The following is a 24,760-nucleotide window of genomic DNA, read 5'->3' on the forward strand; positions in this document are numbered from 1 at the left end:
GGTGCTTCCCTCTCTTGCCCCATCAGTGTACTTTCAGCAGCACATTGTACCATCAGCCCAGCTGCGCTGTCTGCTTTGCTTTCCGAAATGCTGCTCTAAAGAAGGGAGGCAGGGGAAATGCCAAGTCGCATTTAACTAAGGAAATGCTTGGCTTCCAGTGTTCTTCTGAATCTTATCAATTCAAATAATACAATCAGCTCAAAGAGATTAAATGCTCCTAATGGCATTGCTCTGTGCAGAAGTTTCAGACTGTGTATTAGTTTTTGTGCCATTTCCTTAGAACGTGGACATTTTTTTCTATTCGTAATAAATGCTTAATGTCTGAAAGCTTCAGAAATGAAAGCAGGAGCATCTTAATGTCTTGTTGACACCACTGTTTTCTGCGAGCCTGGGAAAATGCTCCTCTAACTTTCATTTTATTGAAGTAAATCAAATCCAAAAGGGTTAGATTTAAGCGCAAAGCAGGATGATTGAGTGACTGAAAACTTACACACACACATATATATGCCCCCACATATACTTCTATTTCAGTCTGAACACACTGTTAACTCACGCTATAAAGTCCTGGAAGTTCTATTAAAACCTTATAGATGTTTAGAGGTTGTGCTGTCTGCTATATTGCTCTTTGTAATGGTACCGATCAAACTTAGCTGATGTAGCAGCATGCAGGGAATCATGAGCTCCTCTGGAGTTCAACCATCATTCAGCACGAGTGGGAGAAAAATATGCTAACGGTAAAGATTTTATATTTTTGAAGGCTGTCAGAACAGGAATTCTCAGAGGTATAATGAGATACTTGAAGGAAAACGTGGCCACATCACAAACCAAGGGCAATATTGGTCAAAGAAAATGCTGAGGAGTTATTAGTAGTTGCGACTACAAGTTTTCAGTTAGATAAACCATAAAATTACATTTACTCACATGCCACCAGAAAAAAGATTTGTTTCTCATTTCATTTTCCTACAAGGAACACGGGAGCGTATAAAGATTTCTTACAAAAAAAAATCATTTCTGTTCTAAATCCTTGTAATTTAGCCCACAAACAGTTCTGATTTGACTGCCTCTTGGATCATAGGGCTGGCTGCTTTGCTTTCATCTAGTGTTTGCTTTGCAAAGCCTTCATAATGCTTCAGTTTCCCAGGTGCATCCAAGAAACTGCTTTCCATACCTGCAAAATGGGCTTTTCTCCACAAAGCAAAACCTGGGCTAAGACCAGCAGAACATTTCAGGCTGGGGCCTGGGTGGCTGAAGGACGTTATAACTCAGAACTGTGCAGAAAGCTGCAATTTCCCCAGCCTGGGGAGTCATTATAGGAAATAAAGAGGAGCCAAGTGCTCTCCACACTTTGCAAGGTGAGAGGAGCCTGGGTTTGCAACTGTTTGCTAGGAGACCATTAGAGCAGGTTGAAGGGCTGGACTGTGGGGAGGAGTAGGGTCTTTGTGTTGGAAATTGCTTGGAGCATTAAGCTAAAGTGTCCTGCCTGGCATTTTGAGAAACGCTGAAGAATGCTCCTTTGGAAGCAACAAGTCTACTTTCCTATTGAGATGTTAAAGCAGTGCCCCTCATGAAGTGGAAGCCACCCATAAGAGCACTAAACGCAAATAGAGAATTTGTTTTCCACCTATGTCAACGTTTAAATTAAGAAAATTGTTTGAGCTATAAAAATTAAAACCAAGTGCTGGAAGAAAATGAAAGCCATGCACGTCAATCCAAAAGACTTATTAAAACTACTGTCAGTAATAATTACAATGAAATCGCAGACTCTTCTCTAACAGTTGCTATAGAAAACTAATAATATTTTACCTAAACAGTAATGCCACCAGAATCACATGGCAGCAGCACAACAGTGTAGAAACCATGTCAGCATTTGAGGAAGAACACGTATTGGCACCAGAAGTAATGTATTATGATGGGATGATTTAAACTCGATTCTGAAAGAAGCAGAGAAGTATTTAAACCTATTTCCTTCCCTGTAGCTACAGGAAGGGTTACAAATGCTTTCCCCAAGTGCAGGCAAGTGGAGCAGATTAATCATCTCCTCCTCTGCTGTAAGGAGGGGTTTTGCAGAGCCAGAGCAAATACAGAAGTTAAAGTCAGGGCGGGGTGGGCTTCTTTTATGAGAAAAGAAGCGAAAAGAAAGGGGTTCCTTCTTCCTTGGAAGCTGATTTTCTTACTATTTAGCGAGGCCATTGGAAAATCTGCTGAACCTCTGGTTTGGTTTTCACAACCTAGGGAATTCCCTGTTATCCCTGCTTCTTCACGCCACTTGAAGGCTACCAGAGAAGTTTCCTTCCTCCCCAAAAACATGCCAAGACAAGGTATTCTGCAGCTCAGCCCCGAAACAGGCAGTATAATGCAGACAGCAATTCGAACTCCGTACACGTACAGCTGCTGATGCACTTGCCCTGGATCACGGAACAGCTAAACTCGCAGAGTTCACGCTCTTGCGCCCAATGTTGCAGAATTTCAGTTAGGACAAACTTACAACTTCAGAGTTACTCCTTACCCAGCCGTGGGATGAGCGGAGCATCCACCACCCTGTCACAGCCCACAAGAGCAATGTGCACACAGCTAACGCTCAGGGCTGGCGCATCTACAGCTATAGTTTTATTAATGGCTGAGTTTTAATCTCCTGTACGTATATATCATTATCAGACACACAGCAGACAGAATAATGCGAAAGGGCTCTTCCCCGAGCAGAACCGTGCACAAAACATATCCTCCTGAAGGACTATCCACAGCTACTTATTTCAACCCACACTCTGCCAGGCTTCCACTGAAAGGATTGCATTTAGCTTTTAGTGTATAAATAAGTGTTCTGATAAATAATTGATAGTAGCTGCTGGCCATAAAAGAGGCGACTGTTTGGGAAGTTAAAACAGTCTGTCATGAAATATGCACCCACTTCTATGTTCTAGTTTCAGGGGATGCTTCATCCAACATCCTTTCCTTTTGCATGGGACTGTATTTTGCAAGGAAAAGGCCAGAGCTTGAGTTCTAGAGCCTCAGGGTGTTCTTTGAATTTATTCTCTCTCACTGGGATATTTATCACCCCTTAAACCACCGGAGGGGAGGGCAGGCGGTTGGTGATTCATAGAGAAATTTTTGGAAATGAGAGGAAAATGCCGTAGTGTCTAGGCTTCTGGGTTACATACGGAAATTACACTGACTGGTAACTTTTGATTTTAAAGCTCCCATACCATCTTTCTCCAAGAAAATTTAAAGGAAAAAAAAAAGCAGGACGTTGATATCTTTGCCAGACTAGAACCTTGGAATGGTTTGAGTTGGAAGGGACCTTAAAGATCACCCAGTCCCAGCCCGACACCTCCCACTGGATCAGGTTGCTCCAAGTCCCATTCAGCCTGGCCTTCAACACCTCCAGGGATGGGGCAGCCGTAATTTCTCTGGGCGTCCTGTGCCAGAGCCTCAACACTCTTACACTAAAAAAACTTCGTTCTAATACCTAATCTAAATTTACCCTCTTTCAAAGCCATTACCCCTTGTCCTTTCGCTACAGACCCTTGAAAAACATCCCTCTCCAGCTTTCTTGTAGCCCCTTTTAGGTGCTAGAAGGTCCTACAAGGCATCTCGCTAGAGCCTTCTCTTCTCAAGGATGAAAAACCCCATCTCTCTCAGCTTTTCTTCATACAAGAGGTGCTCCAGGCCCTCTGAATATCTTTGTTGCCCTCCTCTGGACTTGTGTTAACAGGTCCATGCCCTTTTTATGTTGGGATCCCCAGAGCTGGGTAGAGTACCCCAAGTGGAGCCTGATGAGAGTGGAGTAGAGGGGGAGAATCACCTTCCTCCACCTGCAGGTCACACTTCTGATGCAGCCCAGGATACAGTTGGTTTTATGGGCTGCAAGCACACACTACCAACTCACGCCGAGCTTCTTATCCACCAGCACCACCAAGTCCTCATCTTCAGGTCTGTTCTCAATCCATTCTTTGCCCAGCCCATATTTGTACTTGGGATTGCCCCTACCCAAGTGCAGGATCTCGCACTTGGCCATGTTGAACTTCATGAGGTTTGCACAGGCTCATGCCTATCAAGGTCCATCTAGATGGCAACCATTCCCTTCAGCATGTCATCCGCGTCACACAGCCTGGTGTCATCAGCAGACTTGCTGAGGGTGTCCTCAATCCCACTGTCCTTGTTGCTGACAAAGATGTTAGGCAGCACCAGTCCTAATATTGACTCCTGAAGAACAGCCACTTGCCAGTGGTCTCCATTTGAACGTTGAGCTGCTGACCACAGCTCTTTGGGTGCAATTATTTAGCCAATTCCTTACCCACCAAACGGTTCACCCATCAAACCCACATCTCTCCAATTTACAGACAAAGATGTCGTGTGGGACAGTGTCAAATGCTTTACACAAGTCCAGGTACCTGCATTCTACCTGCCTAAATAGCTGGTATAACAGACTAGGGCATTTTTATTCACTGCTGGTCAGTAGACTGTATTTATTGTGCCATTTTAAACAGCTTCACTGTTCTACCCTCAGACCATTGCACCGTTAAGGGTAGAACCACGCATGCAGACTGTGCAATCCTTTTCTTCACAGGGCACTGTACAAGTCAGGAAACACTGTTAGCAACAGAGGGTTCAAGTTTGTTTTGAAATGACAGAGTGGCCATTCCTCCTTCATAAGGTCAAGTCTACCTCATTAGTAACTGAAAAGCGACGATTCTAGAGCACCTAAGATGAGATCAATTGAGTCTTGTTTCCCAATACATTACTAGTTCTAAATTACCTGCAGGAGTGTGTGTTAACAGAAAAATCACAATTAAAGATCAAGAGACCTGTGGTAAGTACTGTCCACATAACAAGCAAAGCAAGCAGCGCGCGACTCAAAACCCTTGATGCTCAAAGTCCTGTAAGACTAACTCTTCATTAGCTGTGGAGCAAGGTCCTTGTGCCAGCATGAATCAACAGCAGTCATTCTGCACAGTCTGATTTTTAACTAAAGTACCTCCAAAAAGGCTTTGTCTTCCACTGGAAATATTTATGTCCAGGCAAAAAAATTCAATATCCATATACATTGTCTATAACAGAACTTTATGGATTACAACATATCATTACGCCAACTATTGCAACATTGGGTATTTTTGGCTTGTAAGTTGCTCCCATAAACCAGAAAGCCAGGTTTAATTTCCTCTTCCAAGATGCATCCTGGAAAACAGGGTACAGTTGTACACAGTCCACAGGATAGAACAGGAATATAAGGAAACATCACTAATTCCAGGCTCGGACAGTACATTCAAAATGTACTGGGTGGATTTCTTTTTTATTCCACACCTCCTTTTCAAAAAATAAGTTAATGCCTCAGTAGTTCAACAAGCAGATTTTTCACAAAAGTAACGTGTTAATCAAAGCCTCACCATTCAATCACATAAATGCCATTAGTTCTAGTTCCAGTCTCTGAGTTTAGCGTGACTCAACAAAAAAAATCCTTTGAATTCCCAAGTAGGACCCTTATACTACTGGTGGCATTTCTAGATTGAATTTTATATAGATAAACCAAAGAATAGATCTTTTGAAAGGAAACATTTGTTTATATTTCCAACCAAAAGAAAAACAGTATCTATAGGTCACAGATGACACACCAGAAATCTCAAAAGAGATCTTTTACTTGACTGACAAAGGGGCTTCTCTCAGAACAAAACCATGAAACAGTGGCAGAAATAAACAAAAAAGGAATTTAACAGGGTACAAAGAATAAGAAGAAAAAGGAAGCAAGCACTGAAAATACATTTGACTGCACATAAAAGTATGAGTTTTGCACTGGCTTTCCTAAATACGCTGTTTGCAATATCCATGCTGTACACACTTGAACCAAACATGAATCATCTTAGAATGTTTTACAGCTAATGGCCATGTAAAGATAGAAAAGAGTATTATTTCCACAACGCAGACATGAAAACTGAAGTACTAAAAACAAATCAGTAGCTTCCAGAGGGCAATACACGAGCTTAAAGTTTCAGCTTCCTGCCTCATGCTCTCACCCACCACCAGGCATTTTTCCTCTAAATAGGCAAACAATAGCTATCCAATAATTCCAAGACAAAAAGAAGTTGGAATTATATTAATATCTTCATAAAACTTCCTTAGACTACCTTGTCTGCTTGGCAGTGTCTGAAAGACTTAAATACATTAAAGTGAGATATAGTCTGTTGGGTATTGTTGTATTTTTAGTACATGATGAAGCTTTTCTCTCTAGATTAGTTTCACTGACAACGGTAATATGTGCAGCCATAACTGGTTCCCAGAAAAAGCTAAACTTTCCTGTTTTAAAGAACTGGTAATATGACCCAGAATTTTCTGAAGGGCTGCCTGGAGTATGGTCTAGGACTAAGATGCTAAACGAAGCAATTTAAATATACAGAAAAGATGGGAGAGATGTTATAAACTTAACTACCTGCCCCCAAACTATCAGGTAATAAAGCAGTGATAAACTCAAGTATGTTATGAGCAAGGTAGAAACGACTGTTAAGAGTTTTCCTCTTTATAACAGTGCCGTCTGGAAGTTCAAGACGGACACACACATTAAAAAAAAAATAATTATGTGGACGGTCATCTTGACTTCCTTCACTCTTACTGGTCACCTTACTTTACTTGTAAGCCATTACCAATAGTTGCTGGCTAAGAACTGCCAGGCTGGCACCAGCACTGATGGCTCAGATAATGCTTTAAAGATTACAGGGTCCAAACTCACTCACTACATATTCTACCCGTTTTTCTAACAAAACATAGGCTCATAGAATGGTTTAGGTCAGAAGGGACCGTTAAAGCCCATCCAGTCCCACCGCCCTACCATGGGTAGGGACACCTGCCATGGGTTGCTAGTGGATGAGAACCAGCCTCTCAATGATAAGAAAACCCTTCAGTCAACAAGTGATGAAGGGCATGGTTTAGGGAGTGTTAGGAATGGTTGGACTCGATGATCCAATGGGTCCTTTCCAACCTTGTGATTCTGTGAACAAGGATGAATATGGACAGAGAAGACTCCAGTCATATTTACTTAAAAAATAAATAGAGGGAAGCTGTTGTAACAAGAGTTAATATAACCAGAGCATGAAAATAGTTTCTGGCTGCCTGGAGCAAGGCTAGAGTAAACCCAGAATAAACCTGTTTAAATCTCACATGATAAACGCGCTGTTTTAAGGATTTAGGTAAAAAGTTTGTTATCTGGGTTTGAATTTCCTCTGCGGTGGTAATAGATCATTACTATGTGACAGCAGTAGTCCCTCTGAAATAAGTTAGTGGCCTCTGTTTAATTCCTAACACAGATGTGACCACATCAGACTTTCTCACAACTAGTCGCAGTGACAGGATACAGACACCACAAAAGACATCACTCAGTGAAGTATAGTGCCATTGATATAAGGCTGGAGAGATTTTAATTATGCTGCATGGTGGCAAACAGCTTTAGGCCCCATAAAAGCAATAGAAAAACGAAGTGCAGGAAATCATTAACAACTACTAAAAAAAAAGTATAAAGACTTATAAAGAGTCTAGCTTCTGTGAAGCTACTCCAGAGCCTGTGTGACGACGTCTTGTAGGCAAAGGGCCTCTTCAGTAAAAAAGGGAGCTCCAAAAAGTAAGATGTCCATAGGTGTCCATAAATCCTGTAGACCTTACTAAATTTTCAAAATACGTACAGAAAATCTACAGTTAATTAGATGCAAATCAAACTATAAAAAGATTTTTTTCAATTGTTTTGTATGCCTTAGCTTTTATAAATGCTCAAACAAGATGTAAAGAGTGCGACTCTTGCACTGACTGACTTTAAGGAGTTCTAGTTAGGCAGCCATTATATTGCACAAATGTTGTCTCTCAACTGAATTCACAACACAAATCATTCTATTGAAACTGGAGAGCTAATTGACAGCCTTATAAAAGTAGAAAACAGTAACAGAATAGATGGACTGTAATAAAACATCAGATAGAGCAACTCACAAAAGTTTTATTTGAACAGTTAAATGAATTCAAATTGGCTTCCATTGAAGCATTAAACTATGAATTGAAAAGTGATGAAGAGCCATTAACCAAGCAAGATTAGAAGATCTGTTGCATCAAGTCAGGAGGCATGTTTTGCAGGCTGCCTTAGGAACACGCGTGAAGCCTGCTTTTATTCACCAGCTTCACTCAGAAGGAGTGAGGCAATCATAGGATGTTCATTACAACTGTACTCTCCATTAATCTCACTGGGAAAGCAAAGTCTCAACTCCAAGGACGCAAACCTGTAGGTCACACACAACTTTGTACCATTGGAATCACTGTGTTTTTAGCCGCTACTTTCTGCCAGGACGTTTTGGCTCTGTCATGATAGAATCGTGGAATTGTTTGGGTTAGAAAGGACCTTAGAGATCATCCAGTTCCAACCTACCCGCCACAGGCATGGATGCCTTCCACTGGATCAGATTGCTCAAAGCCTCATCCAGCCTGGCCTTGAACACCTCCAGGGATGGGGCAGCTGCGACTTTCTGGGCAACCTGGGCCGGAGTCTCACAAACCATGCAGGAAAACATTTCTTCCTAATATCTCATCTAAATCTCCCTTCTTTCGGCTTAAAACTAATACCCTCCCCTCCTACCATCGCACTCCCTGAAAATGGCTTTAAGCAGTAAGCTTCTGATAGTCAGATCATCTCTCAAAACTTTCTTTTCATCCGTAGTAGTTCAGTTACTTTTCTACAGATGTCATGAGGGCTGTAGAGTCATTTATCTGTAGATGGCCGTGATACAAGAGCAAGTGGCTATCGCCTCCAGCACAGTCTGCCAACAGAGCTTGGAAAAGTCAGGCCTATACCCAAGCATAGCGCTACTTAGCTTTTATGAATTTTTGGTGAGTTACTGTTGAGAAGTGACAGACCTTACTACTATCACTTAGGCAAGACTGACCAATTTCTCTGAAACATCATTCAGACTATGATTTTGAAATAATTTTAAGTCTGACCACAAAGGTGAAGGGGTTTGCCTGATGATATCAAAACGTTGTGTTACTTTGAAATCACTACACAACATCTTTGCCATGTATGGAGCTGCACAAAAAGTCAATGTCATCGTTTATATATATATATATATATATAAAAATATATATATATATATATTTTAAGAGCTTCCACACCTAACAATCAGGTCAGTCCGTGATATTTCTGAGGAAATATTACAACCGCTTACATTCAAAAACACTTGTTACAGCCTGTGTCAATTTCTGTGAGGAAATGTAATGAATGGAATATTTAGGTGCAAATGACCATGGGACTGTTAGAAATTTATGGGTCAGAAGAAAGAATTTTTGAGGCTGAACATCAGGCAACATTCACCAGAAGTGTGGTGTGGTTAAGTCTTAGTATAAATTTCTACTTGGAGTTAAGAAATGTGAAGTGTTACTCAAGAGCTGGAGAATCAAAGGAGGCAAATTTTGTCAGAGAAGATTTGCAGAAAGAACAGTACTTTCCTTATAGTCTCGTTAGTTCACATTTGTAAAAGCATCCCATTGATTCAAGTACAGTATCTTCGGGCGGGGGGCCTCATTAGCAAAGTTTGTAGTTTCCTGTCTAAAAGCATCAATAAGAAAAAAAACCTGGTGCGTCAGCAATTTCAGATCACGTATGAATTAAGGAGAAGAAAGTAAAACTGCTTACATTCTGTTATGACAGTACATCTGTCATATGTGTTTGAGAAAGTTGGACTTGTAGCAAGTCAGTTGCGGCTACCTGCACACCTTCGGAAGTATTACAAATAATTACTACAAGGATTTCTCTAATAACAACTCTCCTACTCAGTCAAAAGACAAGTAAAACACTGAGAATAAAGAAAATCACTCTATTAATATGCTTCAAATCACACTTCACAATACTAACCAGGACTGGTGGTCCTGGAGTAAGACACACTGTTAGCTTTGCATTCATCTGTCCTTGGCAATCAGATGTTATGATTTTATCAAGAGAGAAAAGTTTACAAACTTTCTAAGTGCCTTTACAACATGTTTCCCAGCTATCGTATATAGATAGTAAGAAGGGAGGTGTGTGCGTATGTGTACATATATATACACGTATGAGAATATCCATATGTGTAAAACCTATCTTCAAAACTGTCTTTACTCATCTTTCTACCAGGGAGCCTTTTTTCTTCAAAGCTCCACATTCTAAAGTAATTTGGAAAAGTTTAAAGCCAAAGAAAGATAGAAGTCAAAAGGGTCAAACAGAGAGCTTCTAAGTATGGTTTTGTGTGTAAGATCACGCCAGCTTTCATTCAACGCACAAGTTGAGGTATTTTGCTTTATATCAGTTGATTATCGACTTCGACCTCTGGCATCATTTAGCTTTCTGTAACCATAGAAGATTTTATGTACAATATAGACTGATGAAATGGCTGAAAATACTAAAAGATTGGTGGTTTAACTTACAGATTATCATGCACTGAAAACAAACAAAAGACATGAAAGTTCTGGGCAGGTCTTCTATGAGCTGAGAGGCTGTCCTTATCCTAGTTAAGGGTTTTCTTTGTGGTGAACTATGAGCAACTGGCGTGAACACCTCTCATGAGCAAAGCTATGTTGATTAGGAAAAAAAAACACATTACAACTTCGTTAAGCTTGAAAAAGATAATAGTTACTTCCAAGAAGCACCCACCTTTCATAAGGTTGGAGGGGGGGAAGGGGAAGTGTCTCTTGGAAACTTTTCTGAGAAAAAAAAAAAAAAAAAGAAAAGCTGTTTTCTCCTCTGCAGAGGATCAAAACCCTGAACTTCTGCTAATAGTCACCAGGAGTAGTTTTTCACTCCCATCAGTTTGCTTGTTTCTGTATTGAATGAGCAGTCATACGTAAGGAGTAGCAGTAGGCATCATGGATCATTGGGCTGCTAATAAACGGCAGGAGTCATACAGGCTTAGAAAGGAAGGAAAAGAGTTTACATTAATCTTTTTGCCTAAAAGGAAGATTTATACATATATATATGAAGACATTCTGACCTCTGATTTGTGCTGGAAGAAGATGAGAGGAAACATCTGGCCTGTCTCCAGATGAATACCTATAAAGCGTTTCACACAGCCTTGCACTCCGGTTCAGACGGGAGACTAGAAATAACCATACAGCAATGATACAAATGTCCTGCCCCTCTACTCAGCTTTGTAATTGGCAACGTGTTCTCACCCTGCTGCAAACATGAAGCCTATTGGCTTGATCTATAGCATGGACAAACACAACTATTTGCTTAACATCAATATCACTGAGTTCCATAAGCTGAACTAGGTCAGAGATCCTTAACCAGCCTACAAGGAGAGGAGCTCACAGCCCTGTGGTCAGGACGGCAGTCCCTGCACCAGCACTCACCAGCAACTCTCACTCCTGATGGAGCTTTGCGTATTTACCCAGGCAATAACTTCATTGTTTCAGCTATCCCTCATTAGCAATTACCAACTACCTTTGAAATATGCATTTGCATTCTGCAATGCCTGTATCCCTCTCCCACTGATTAGGTACATCTAATTTGGTCAAGATGCTCGTTAAATCACTAAGCTCTGTGAGATGCTCTGCACATAGGAACCGGACCACAAGAAAATCAGCTTTAATTCCTGATGCAAAGTCAACACATGGTATTAATAAGGGGCTGTTTCTCTTCACTATTGTGCTATGGGTTTTAAATAGTTGAGTCCTAATCTCCCAATCAATCATCTTCAAAATCACTATGGTCTAATCATCAATCAACTGCATTTTTATGGGGAAGCAGGAAGTATTATTTAGCAAGGAGGCAGCAATTTTTAAACCTCTGTTTTTCTTTGGCTCTCTGAATTAAAGAAAAATTACTATTCCTGCAAATGGCTGTGGCATCGCAGAGTTATATTACAGACTTTTGCTCCTCCTGGGGAGGAAGGAAAGTACAGGAAGCCAGCGGAAAGCAAGATTGGTCCTCAAGGACCAACTCAGGATGAATGGAACCTTGATTCCTTGATCAAACGTACCCAGCTTTGGGCTTTGTCTCTGAAGAATCGATGAATGCTGACCAGCAACCATAGGAACACAGGACCTCAAACACCAGTTTCTAAAATGAAACTACATTAGTAACGCTAATTATGAAATATGACCTTCTTCATGTTTTTCAAATTAATATAGCACAGAAATTCTCCAAAGATATTTGAATTCCTGAGCGAATACAAAGCGTTGAACTTTAAGGGGGAGCATTTCAAAGGCACAAATGGCACTTAACTTCCAATTATGCCTTGGAAAATGTCCCACTAATGGCTAATATAGCTGATTTATTTTCATAAACTTTAATTACTTCACACTTTTTTTTTTTTTTTTTACTGAGCAGTATAATCAGTTCAACAGAGCTGTTCAAATACAATGCACAAACCAAAAAAAGATCTGCTCCAATGCCAGGTTTCCATATGCAAGTTTACATTCCTTATCAGTTCTAATACTTAGACACCTAGTGTGAAAACTTACATATGTCACAACACCCTCATAGAGCAGATCTACTACTTTATATTAAATCCAATGACTAATATTATGACTGCAAGAGATTTTGCAATGTTATTTGGATCAAATAATTTGAGATGAGAACCACATTTTTGGTTTGCTTAGTCTAAAGCCAGAGGCTTCTCACATTTTAGTAATACAAGCAATAGTAGCAGGACAAATCTGGCTCATGAATTGTATTATTTTGACAGCTTGCAATATCAGTAGCTGGGAGATCCAGCAGGCAAGAACAGAGAGGAAAAAATGTGCAGTTTTAGGTCTTCTTGCTTGCTATTCCCTTGTGCTACGGGCATAGGCAGAGACACTTGGTAAGCATTCAGTCTGATTTAGTAGCAGACTTCTTAGAGCAGAAGTCGTGGGGTTTTTTTTTGTTTATTTTTAAATATAAATGTCTTAATCAAGGTGGTTTACGTGCCCTGAGGATTTCCAAGAGGCTTCTGGAAAGAGCCTGCCTGCAGGCAGGACTGTCTCCTCTGTGAGCTGAGGGGAGAGCAGGTGCTGGCTGCTAAAAAGCAAGAAAATATTGCCCTCTAGTGCTGAAAGCAAGCAGAGGACACAGAGTCCAAGAGGGGTTTTGATTATTGTTTCCAAGATACCTGCCTGTCTCACACTAACCAAGTTAAGGCTGGTTGCAGTTAGCTGGTTTGTGGGTAGATTACTCATGTCTCGAGGCTGCCCGTCCCACAGAACGCAATCCTGCTGATCCGGGAAACCCTCGCAGTCGGGCTGAGTGACTCATCAATGTCACCAAAACTGGAACACAGCCTCGCAGAGGGTGTTTCACTTGATCCCGTTTTATCTTTCGATAAAATCTTAATTGGAGGTTTAATAAGAAGCGAGGTCGCAGCAAGCAGACAGAACTGCAGAACAAGGGAAGCACCAAAGAGGGGGTAAATACTCCTGGAATTATCAGGATGAATTTAATTTCCCAGTGATAGCCGCGATCTCTTTATTTCTTCTCTCATACAAGAGATGTTATTAAACACAGAATATTTTTCTCATTTCCGCTCGCTTCTGTTTGTGGATAAATCGCCCGCTTTGCTCACCCTTTGCTGCCTGATGCACAACAGGGTCACTGATGATGTAACCCACAACATAGGGGTAAGATTCTCCTCGTAGGCTTCCGATTGAGAACAGCAAAGCAGATAAATACTTGAGTCTGGCCAGGTCCCAAATGGCCTCACCAACAACTCCCTCCCTCTTGTTGCATGAGTAACAACGAGCTTCTCATAAGCAAGCAGACCTATGATCGAGTGGAAGGTGTCCCATAGCACTGGGGTTGGAATTAGATCAACTTTAGTCCCTTCCAAGCCCAAACATTCTATAATTTCCTATAGTTCTATGATTTTGTTCACTGCTTGATAAGCTCCCAAAAGCAGTAGAGTACTGTAATTCTAGGGGAGGGGTTATACAAAGCATTTAAAGTAAAATTAAAACTTTACATTTGCATTTTTAAGATCCTGAACTGACACAACTAAGAGGTTCCTTAGAACTGTATAGCACGGTCTACTGCTAGACAAAGATCTTCAGTACCTTTCTTAGAAGGATTTTCCAGTTTTAGGTGTAAAGCTTAAGATGAATGAATAATTTTCAAAATGAAAATCAAAAGTTTAATCTGAGTTAACGGAAGAAGGCACATCAACTGACGAGTATCTGCCTGGAAAGATTGTTTCTTCTTTGCAGTTCAAAAATCATCCATTGTTTACAGTCTCGCATTGTTGCAATAGGTAAACAGTATAAATAATTCAGAAAGAAGTTAATTCCTCCTTAGATCCATAGAGCAGCATAGGCTATTTATTTAGTTAGCTTTAATTGCTTCTGAGTCATACTGTTTCTTGTTACCGATGGTAATTTTTCATGAATTTAGGTAGAACTACCAAGAACTGTACAAGGGCTTCAGGGCTGGCCAGGCACTGAGGGTTAAGCACCTCATACTTCAGCCACACAGCACAGCAGGGACAGAACAAAGCCCCAGTCCTTCAGCTTTGTAGTCCAATATGGCGTTTGTTACCCTTTTCAAACTACTCATGTATTTTGAGTTTGATATGGAACATGGCCCACTGTTTAACAATATTTACTTTGCCCTAATTTTGTTCTACATCCTACAATCTTCAGTCATGCCCATTTGTAATAGCAACAAACCATTTTAGATAAGAAATGCCCAAAAACGAAGAGAGAAATATCCTCAAAAAATCCTGTTTAGACTTTATTTTTATACCCTAAGTATGTGGGGAAGCTGTTTAATGCAGCTTATCTTAGCACATCAAGAGAGCAAGTGACACTAAGTGCTCCTTGAATTGTACATAAACTTCCCTTTTAACTCAGATAAACAGTATCAATCACTGTCTTTATTAATGTGTGGTTTTAATCACTTTATGGATTTTATTTTACTTATTCTTCTTTTATTTCTTCTTGCAGATAATGTTAAGAGTGCTCTTCCTTGGTTATTGGCAGCTGTTGTATTCTGAGAAAATATCTTTCAATTTAGCTTTCCAGATCCTTTGACTTCCCACTCCAACAGCTTTATACCCTCCCCGACAGCTTCATAAATGCACTGCAATGGTCACATGAACATCTTGGGAGGGGAATCAGCACCTCTGCATCTCCTCGCTCCTATGGCACTTTAGGAAGAGAGAACCAAAAAAGCAGCAAGTCCAACAGATGTTGGAAGTCCTGTGAAAGATGAATCTAATTGTGAAGCTCCGCAGAAGTTTCAGGACACTGGTCATTCTCCTGGCAACCTTTTGCTTGGCAAGTATCATCATTTCTGCCTATTACCTCTACACCGGCTACAAGCAGGAAATGGCCCTTGTGGAAACCACCGGAGAAGCGGAGTGTGAGGACGTCAAGCTTCTACCATACAGGTCTGTGGAGCTGAAAACAGCTAAGCCAATTGATCCATCTAAAACTGATCCCACTGTCCTCCTGTTTGTGGAAAGCCAGTACTCCCAGCTGGGGCAAGACATCATAGCCATCCTTGAGTCCAGCAGATTTCAGTACCACATGGTCATTGCGCCAGCTAAGGGGGATATTCCTCCTCTCACAGACAATGGAAGAGGAAAATACACAATTGTTATATATGAGAATATTTTAAAGTATGTATCCATGGACTCGTGGAATAGAGAGCTTCTGGAAAAATACTGTGTGGAATACAGTGTTAGCATAATTGGTTTTCATAAAGCCAACGAGAACAGCTCCCCTACTACCAAACTGAAAGGATTGCCGTTACATCTTTACAATAACGTAGCCCTCAAAGACTGTGTGGTAAACCCTCAGTCTCCCCTGCTGCGCATTACCAAAGCGCCAATGATTGAGAATGGCCCTCTGCCCGGCGAAGACTGGACAGTTTTCCTGTTTAACCATTCCACCTACCAACCTGTGCTTTTAACGGAACTGCAGACCTCCCGACCACCCCCTACGGCATTGCCAAAGGCTGCTCTGTATGCAACCGTCATCCAAGACCTGGGGCTTCACGATGGGATTCAAAGAGTCCTTTTTGGAAACAACCTGACCTTCTGGTTGCACAAACTGATCTTTATCGACGCCATCTCTTTCCTGTCGGGAATGAAGCTAACTCTGTCCTTGGATAGGTACATTCTGGTTGACATAGATGACATCTTTGTTGGGAAGGAGGGAACAAGGATGAACATCAATGATGTGAAGGTAAGGCGAGAACTGGGGGATAACATCTCAAATACATTTATGTGCAAATGGTTATTCAAAACGAGAAAGCTTAAAAAGATGGCAAGCTCCATTTCCTAGGTTGAAAGAGCACAATTGTAGCTAGAAAATATAGACACCGATACCCGAGATTACTTAAAAAGTCTGTTTACCTACGTACACACAGAGATGCATGCGTGTACGTGTATATACGTTGACACACAGAGATGCTCACGTATGGTAATGCACACGGTGAATGCGCTGGCTGCTTCTTGATCATATAGATTCTGCTCAAGGGCTTCACCCAGAGCACCTGGATAACAAGGAAGATTTCTTATACCTCGCATATCAGAGATCTTTCTTTAAACTAAATAAAAGGATCGTTCTTTCTAGAGCAAGTTTGCTGATGAGGTATCTGAATTTTTAGATAACAACATGTTTCACACTGTATTAATTTGTTTTTCCACGTGCACAGACATACACATGTACATACACAGCATATGCAGAATACCATTTATTGACATTTTCTGTATTATCTCGCTATTTCTGAAAAGTGGACAGAACAACAGAATATGGTTTTCTTTAAAATCTCACATAATCATCACTATATTTAAAAACAACAAAAGGAGAAAAAGAGGGGAAAAAAGCCTGAAAAAGTTACAGTGACATTTTGACTTAGAAGAATTCACAGGATAATTTTTCTTAGCAGGCTAAGAGATAAGCATTTGAAGTTGCCAGTGACAGGATGGAAGCATAGCTTACACTTTCGCGAGTGACATTACCATCTGATATGGTGAAAAGCCCACAGACTATTCTTCAGGGGCTCTTTTAAAGTTATTTTCATAGCCTGTAATATCCAGGGATGACATTAGTTTCAGTCAGAGTAATTCTCAAAGATGCATGCAACTTGGAAAGAATAGACAGAACTCAACAGCACATCAGGTCTTTCCTTGCAATTTTCCACATGTGGGAATCGTCATATTCAGAGATTAATTGAAGTTCCTAAGCATGCAACACCACATTCTAAAGCCTTTATTCTATAGGCTTTTTTCCCCTGTAAATAACCCAGTGCTCTGACGAGTGAGAACAAAGCCTTTTGTTTTTAAACACTGATTTCTATTCTGTTTCTTAATTCTTATTTCCATTTCTACAACTTCCATATCCGCCTGCCTCCTTAAGAGGGGTACCAAAATACCCAGCAAAAGCAACAGTCTCATATACAATTAAACCAATTTTGCACACCAGAATAGTTCAGGTAGTTCTATTAGCCAAACCAGGCATATGAATGCTCATCAGAGCTGATGTGTAGCAGCAGACACTCCTGGTGCCTCGAGATCCGAGCACTATGCACAAGCTCAGTGATCAAGTGCACTCTCTCTGGAAATACATGGTAAAATGCTCTGAGAGAGAGCTTCTACACAAGAGGAAATTAACTGAAAAGGCAATTGTGGAACAAATTTTTCAGCAATGGCTTTCCACCTGCACATTTCCGAGAGCATCTTCTTCCGATGTGGTTTCCTCCACCAAGGAAGTCAATTATTCTCTACTGGTTAAAAAGCACCTATTACTCTAACCAGAGCATCCACACAGAGTCACTTGGAAATTCAAATCACACTTTTAACTGGAATAATCTCACTAGGCAGAAAAATGCCAAGTCATCTCCTTTATTATCCAGCTATCGACAACATTACTGGGCAAACCTTTCCACCTGTGCTTGGCAAAGCAGCCATGCTCCACTGCTCATTATATGAGACACAACAGGAAACTTCAGATCCAGGGGCTTAACTGGGAGTGGGATATCAGAACTGTGGCTGTTAGAAGTATTCAGTATCCCTTGTACATGCTGCACGCATTTACTAATCTGAAAACTGGACAGTGCACACTGCTGAACATCTTCAAAAAATAACAAGAGAAATTGTGCTAGGATTCAGACTGTTTTAAAATCTTTTTTTTTTTTAAAGAAATTTGTGTGGCGAGTCTTCATTTTTTGCATTATATTTGAGTCAAGGTACGAAGGAAGCTTTCATTCCCCAACTTCTCTGGGCAATCTGTGTCAGTGCCTCACCACCCTCACGATAAAAAATTTCTTCCTAATATCTAACCTCAATCTTCCCTTTTTCAGTTTAAGACCATTACCCCTCCCAAACCAATCCACTCTGCAATCTGATCATCCATTGATATTCTGTCCTTAACACCTTGGATTTCATTTCAAGTCAGTTATCCGGCACAGATTCATTCCTCGGGGTATTTCACAAACACTTGCTAAGCAAATCAGTCCTTTCTTATAAACTGGACATTTCCAGAATACATTAACATTCAAGGCAGGGTGCTTGCTGATGAACATAACACCCAAATCAGAGCATACTTTAGTTAGTTTACAGTAAAGGATAATTACAGCCAGTTAGAGAACAATCTCCCAAGTCACTTGGGGAAGGAGGCAATTAAGAACCAGCGCGCCTGCCTTCACCTCCTAAGGCAGGACAGCTTCTTTGCTAGAAAATACACCAATACAAAAGAAAATATTTGTTATTTACATAGTGCTTTCCAAAGTGAAACAAAACAAGAGAACTCTATAAAACAGTGCTTGTAATGAAACAGTTTCTCAACCCAGTACAGTCCACTGCATTATGCCACATCGTTAGATCTCCAGTTCCTTCAGTTCTTAGTATTTGTTACTGCAAATAACCTAGGTTCACTTTGCAGAGTTCGGCGGACTATCTGTTAGGCTCTCCTGAGCTGCCATGCACACCCACGTCCCTTGGGACACAGCAGATTCTCACATGCGTGCAAGAAAAGTGCAAATGAATAGTTACACGCTTCCTAAACTCTATGAAAAATACAACTAAATAACATTACTCTGTTCAACATATTTGGCACTTCCTTCCAGTGCCCAAACATATAATAGCAACTCAAAGGACACATGACTAAAAATGAGGCTCCTGATAACAGTATTTGTATGTAACAATAAAAAGACAAGGAATGCTGCTCCTACGTAAACACTACCTGCAACTCAAATGTTTTTATCCCCTCACAAAGCCATTTCTCAATTAGGTGCTTCAGGGATATATATATAGAGAGAGTTATATAGAGGGTGGCATCAGTCAGAGAAACAGAGATTAGAGAACAGAGTTATTATGGGCTCTGTTTACCACAAAAGAGCTCCCGGTCCTCTGTATTATAGAAGTTGTGCAAGGTCATATCTAGCTAAGTAATTAAACAGGAACTCAGCAGAGCCACAGAAAGCTATTTTCCTAAGCTTTGCAGAGATATAGCTTGAGCCTAGCAAGCATCTGCAAATGAATTTCTCCCTTTTCCTCCTGCCAGTTATTATCTCCCTGCTTGATTTTAGGAGGCAAAAGGCTCTAGAATTCACCAGTTAATTTGCAGAATTACTGAATTTACGTACTTACAAATTATATTGGTTCCTAGCCACACAGCAAGCACCGTGTCGCTGGCATCAGTGATTTAGCAAAAGAACCTAGAATATTCTGCTTATGCTGTGCCTGGGATTGCCATACAGAAAGAATTATTTAAAGTTTCCTTTTAACTGAGCAGAAACAGAGCTGCATTACCCAAACACATACTAAGAACTTGCTAAAGCTTTTCTCCTTTTTGTTGCTATAGTATAAGCTAGCAAAACATTTACTTACCCAGGAAGAGCTCAATGCAGCAACCAGGGCTTTTTCAACACCTTTCACAAACGCACTATCATGAAGTCAGCCCCCTCCCAAGTTACAAGATAAACTAGGGCTCTTACTTATTAACAAACAGAATATAAAACAAACCAAAATGCCCTAGTCTTTCACTAGTCTCCTCTTAGCTCCAGAACTTCTATAACCTTCTACCAGGTGGACTCTCAGGAGCCACCTGCTTCCTCCTCTTCACCCACTCTCTCAGCTGGAGCTGATAATCAAAGAGAAATTACTCAACTCAGCACCATCGTATCACAAACGGCCTTTTTCTAAAGGCTACACTTCCTTTTTCTGTATTCCCTCTAATTGCTGTCATAAGGGCAGAAGCATCCTTGTGCTTTCTGAGGTACAATAAAATGATGGAGCAATGCTTGGGGATGTCCTTTGTGTTACTGCTGACTGCAATCCTCCCTTCTCCTCGCAGCACTGAATAGCCCATCTGCATTCTCCCTCCTCCCTCCACTCTAAGCTTCAGCCCACTTACTTCAGTGGAAATAAGAATTACATTAGTCCCTGACACCTCCTCACTTCCACAAGTCTGCACATTGTCTTTGACCTTCACCATCATTAAAATGCCTTGAGCACTTTAAGGCTATTATTTCTGGCTCATTTTGGTATTTTAAAGACAAGAATTCACTTTGGAGTTGCAACTTTTCTGATAATTCTGAACTGAAGAGTAGTGGCTCAGCAGGAGGCTGAGCTCAATAACTGAACCTCTCCCACGTATGCTTTTTCTGATCTTTTTGCAAGGACAATTGCTTTCAAGTTGAATAATTAGAAACGCTTTGGCCACATCACCGGGCATGGCAGAATGATAGTCAGTAGGAAGCTGCAGGTGGGCATGAGGTGGGTAAAGTTCTCCATGCTGCTGTGGGCAAACCCTCCTCCCTGTCCATGCAAAGCCCAAATACCCTTTGAAAGAAGGAATTTAATACACTTTTGTAGACCAATGCTCATTCCCACCTCAGTTCTGGTGAGGTTCCTTGCCTCTTGGCCTGTTTGGAGTTGAGAGTGCTGTCTCAAGACAGACGTGTGGATAAGGAACCTCTATTTAACAACAGAAAAGAATGTGTTTCCGCATCCCTTCGCAGAATTTGGCATATAGTGTCATGGAATGTGCCTGGCTTTCTACAGAAATGTACCAGCCGTGGTCAAGACCAGACTTTGGAGGCAGAGAGGATTACAGTGGATGCTTGGATTTCTAGCTCAGGTTTCTGAAGGGTTTCCCTGGATGATGTATTCTCTTGTACCCATCCTACACTCACACCCAGCTGTAGGGAAGATTGTGATGGAAGTTACAGCAGCCCAATACCTCAATCTGCACCCATTTACTTCCAAATGTACTCAATATTAAACTCCAAAGTCCCCAGTGCTTGCACAAAATTTGGAACTCCTGGTACTGTAAATAGGCACTAGAAACAAAACTTTTTTTTTTTTTATTTTTCATTCATCTGCGGCCTTTTCCTTCAGCAGAAACTGCAAACAGCAATCAATTCCTTGCTGAAAATGTGAGGTACGATAGTCATCCACCTTGCCTTTTTATAGCAATAAACTCCCTCCATAAAAGTAACCACACCAATGGACAATACAGAGAGAAACTAAAACCAGAAGATGTATGAGCATAGGAAGCTGAAGGGGACAGCCCAGCACCACTCATTAAAGGCTGTGCTGCCCATATGTCACCTTTTTAAACACTTGAGAGTGGCAGTGGGGAACACAATGAAGCAAAATTCTGGAGCTCCCACTTTTAGACAGTCTTAAAGACTTTAAAAATGAATTTAAAAAGCAGCTGAGAAGGCATTACACGAAAAAATTTAATAATCAGGCAATCTTTTTAAAAATGGGAGTGTCTACTCCATTCTACTTCAGCAGAGATGACAGTTCATTCAATATTTTCCTTGTTCAGGTCTCTTGAATCACCCAGTTCTTTCTTCAATAATGTGAGTGTTGAATACTGTTCAAGTGCCTTGTCAAGATACATCACACACGATGTTTCATGCTTCTTTTGTTCCTATAAGCCTGTTCTTTCATTCAGAATTTCAGTACTGATGTAGTTAAAAAATACAATTCCTTTGCCATCAGCAAAACATTTCTTTTTCTTCTTGGCAGCGTAGGGGATTAACTGTCTGTCCAAGTACCTTGACTGAATTATAATAGATTGGGGGTTCTCTCATCTGCCAGGTTTCCCACTGAAGATATGTTAGGTCTTGGCAGGATTTTACACAGTATTCCAGAAAACAAATTCTGGTGGCTCTAATTTTCTAGGCCTTTGATTTCATTAGTTTAGAACATTGTGTTCCTTCTGGTGTCCCACAGAGTAAAAGGGTACCTCTGGCACATGGTCTAAGCAAAATTTTCCTGGGTGTTTGAAAACTCACTTAGTGTCATAGAATGGTTTAGGTTGGAAGGGACCTTACAGATCATCCAGTTCCACCCCCTGCCATGGGCAGGGACACCTCCCACTGCCTCAGGTTGTTCAAAGCCTCATCCAACCTGGCCTTGAACACCTCCAGGGATGGGGCAGCCACAGCTTCCCTGGGCAACCTGGGCCAGGGCCTCACCACCCTCACAGGAAAACATTTCTTCCTAAGATCTAATCCAAAACTCCCCTCTTTCAGCTTAAAACTGTTCCCTCTCTTCTTGTCCCTGTACTCTCTGATCAAGAGCCCTTCCCCAGCTTTCCTGTAGACTCCTTTTAAATACTGAAAGCTGCTCTATTGTCTCCCTGGAGCCTTTTTTTCTCCAGGCTGAAAAACCCCAACTCACTCAGCTTGTTCTCCCTACGGAAGGTGCTCCTGCCCTCAGACCATACAATCATAGAATAGTTTGGGTTGGAAGGGACCTTAAAGATCATCTAGTTCCAACTCCTGCCATGGGCATCTCCGTGGCCTCCTCTGCACTGTAGCAGATCTATGCCCTCCCTGGGCTGAGGACTCCAGAACTGAATGCAGATCTTCAGGTGAGGTCTCACGAGAGCAGAGTAGAGAGTCAGAATCATCTTCCTTGACCAACTGTTCTCACCTCTTCTGATGCAGCCCAGGACACGGTTGGCCTTCTGGGCTGCAAGCGCACATTGCTGGCTTATGTTGGGCTTCTCATCCACCAATACCCCCAAGCCCTTCTCCTCAGAACTGCTCTCAATCCATTCTCCACCCAGCCTATAACCGCGCTTAGCGTTCTCCTTTCCCAGAGGACACACTTTTTTTTGTTTGCAGCGTTACAAGACTGTAAGCAGTGCAATTTGATATGGTTTGTACAAGCGCCACTGAATTATCACAAATCTCAATTTTTTTTTCCAAGTGAAAAAAGTTTAATCTTTTAGAAGACCAGCAAATTAATTGAAAAGTAGAGAAAAACATCATTCTTTCAGCTTGTATCTAGCTGTAAGAACTCGGTAGCATTTAATTTTGAAAAAGATTAACAATTATGAAATTTTAAGAAACATCACAATACCTTTTAATATATAGAAAGGGTAGAATTTTATAGTTATTGGTCTACTTGAGAAACATCTGGTTCTGACAGCCTGTGCTTACCATCAGTGTCTTGCGACACATTCCTTGGTCTACGCTTCCACTGATTTCCTGTATTTGTACTGATTCTTAAATCCCTTCCCCACAATAATACTGAAGTCATAGGTTGCTTCATACCAGAGCATCTTTCCAGGATATACTTGGTACTGTATTTAATTTAGCTTCATTTAATTGAATTTAAAGCATTTTCCTAACATTTAGGGAATCTGTAGGAGCCAAAAAACACGGCTGCTTTATATCAGGCTCTCAAGAGGCCTACATTAACCTGAGTTTTAAAACAATGCATATTAGTCAAAAAGGAGCAATAGCAATTGCTTCCTGCATAACAAAATAATACTTCATGAAATGATCAAACACCTTTCTAGGAAGGCCGGCCAATGCAGATTTAAAAAGCAATCATAATTATTGCCTTAAAAGTGCTTGATTTACCAATAAACACATTACCATGAATGCCATATATAATGCAGTTACTTTAGCAGCAGCATTTCTTAAGTAACCTTAAAGATGTTTTTGTCATCCAAACGAGAGCCAAAGAAACAACACTTAGAACAAAAGCCCCATTTAGTTTCATTACCATTATTCAAATGCTTTGAAAATGGCAATGTACAGAAAGAGGATGAATAGATGGAAGGAAGGACAAACAGATGAGATAATAGAGAAAATCTTTAAGAGAAAAGGAGAACTTTGAAATTTAAAACACTTAAAAATAATTAACTAGGCATATTCTGCCCAACTCTGTATCATAATGTGGTATGAAAATAAATCTTCCTCAGTACATGGCTTCAAATTCTGAGACATGTATCTATCTCTCGCTATATAGATATACTCATATAAGGCCTTTTAGGTAAAAGTTACTAAATTGGAAATTAAGCAGGGGGTAGAACAAATGTCTAGCCAGAGCCATACCTCAAACACTGGGCTTGGTATCCCTCTAAAGCGCAAAATTGCTTTCTAGTAGATGGACACTGTTTATTAATTATCACTCTTGAAGGTAAACTTCCACTGTACACGGAACTTGAAAACCAGTAAGGAGATTGCGATACCAGATAATGGGATATCAAGCTAATTTCAAGCTAAGCTTCCTGCTTTGTTTCAGAAAAAAATGACTTTGGTCAAAATCTAGGCTGTGACCATTGCTTCTGGTGAGCTGTGTATCCATCTACGGGAAGATTTAGGCTTTCCCCGAAGGGCTGAATGATTTTCATAAGGGTTTCCTTTTCCTGTGGGCATTTACAGAGCTCAAATACTTTTGCGAAGACATAAGAACAAATGACCTTCTGACTCCATCAATCAATATGAGTCATGCATAGCTTGGAATAGCTAGAATGAGTCATATATTGCTTTCAGCAGAGCTTGTTGGAGAATAGTGCTTTGCATACAAACACATTGATTCAT

At 40.8% G+C, this 24,760-nt stretch overlaps 1 protein-coding gene across 2 annotated transcripts in view; it reads left to right on the forward strand.

The window, feature by feature from the left end:
* The window catches only part of NDST4 (N-deacetylase and N-sulfotransferase 4), a 152,039-nt gene that overhangs the window by 50,034 nt on the left and 77,245 nt on the right, over positions 1 to 24,760 (forward strand). For both annotated transcript variants that reach the window (XM_054065802.1, XM_054065801.1), the window contains exon 3: positions 14,902 to 16,146. In XM_054065802.1, coding sequence (XP_053921777.1) covers positions 15,166 to 16,146 — 981 coding nt within the window. In that variant the 5' untranslated portion in view covers positions 14,902 to 15,165. The remainder of the gene's footprint in view (positions 1 to 14,901; positions 16,147 to 24,760) is intronic.

The sequence above is a fragment of the Cuculus canorus genome, chromosome 4 (assembly GCF_017976375.1).
Source record: "Cuculus canorus isolate bCucCan1 chromosome 4, bCucCan1.pri, whole genome shotgun sequence".
NCBI classification, from domain to species: domain Eukaryota; kingdom Metazoa; phylum Chordata; class Aves; order Cuculiformes; family Cuculidae; genus Cuculus; species Cuculus canorus.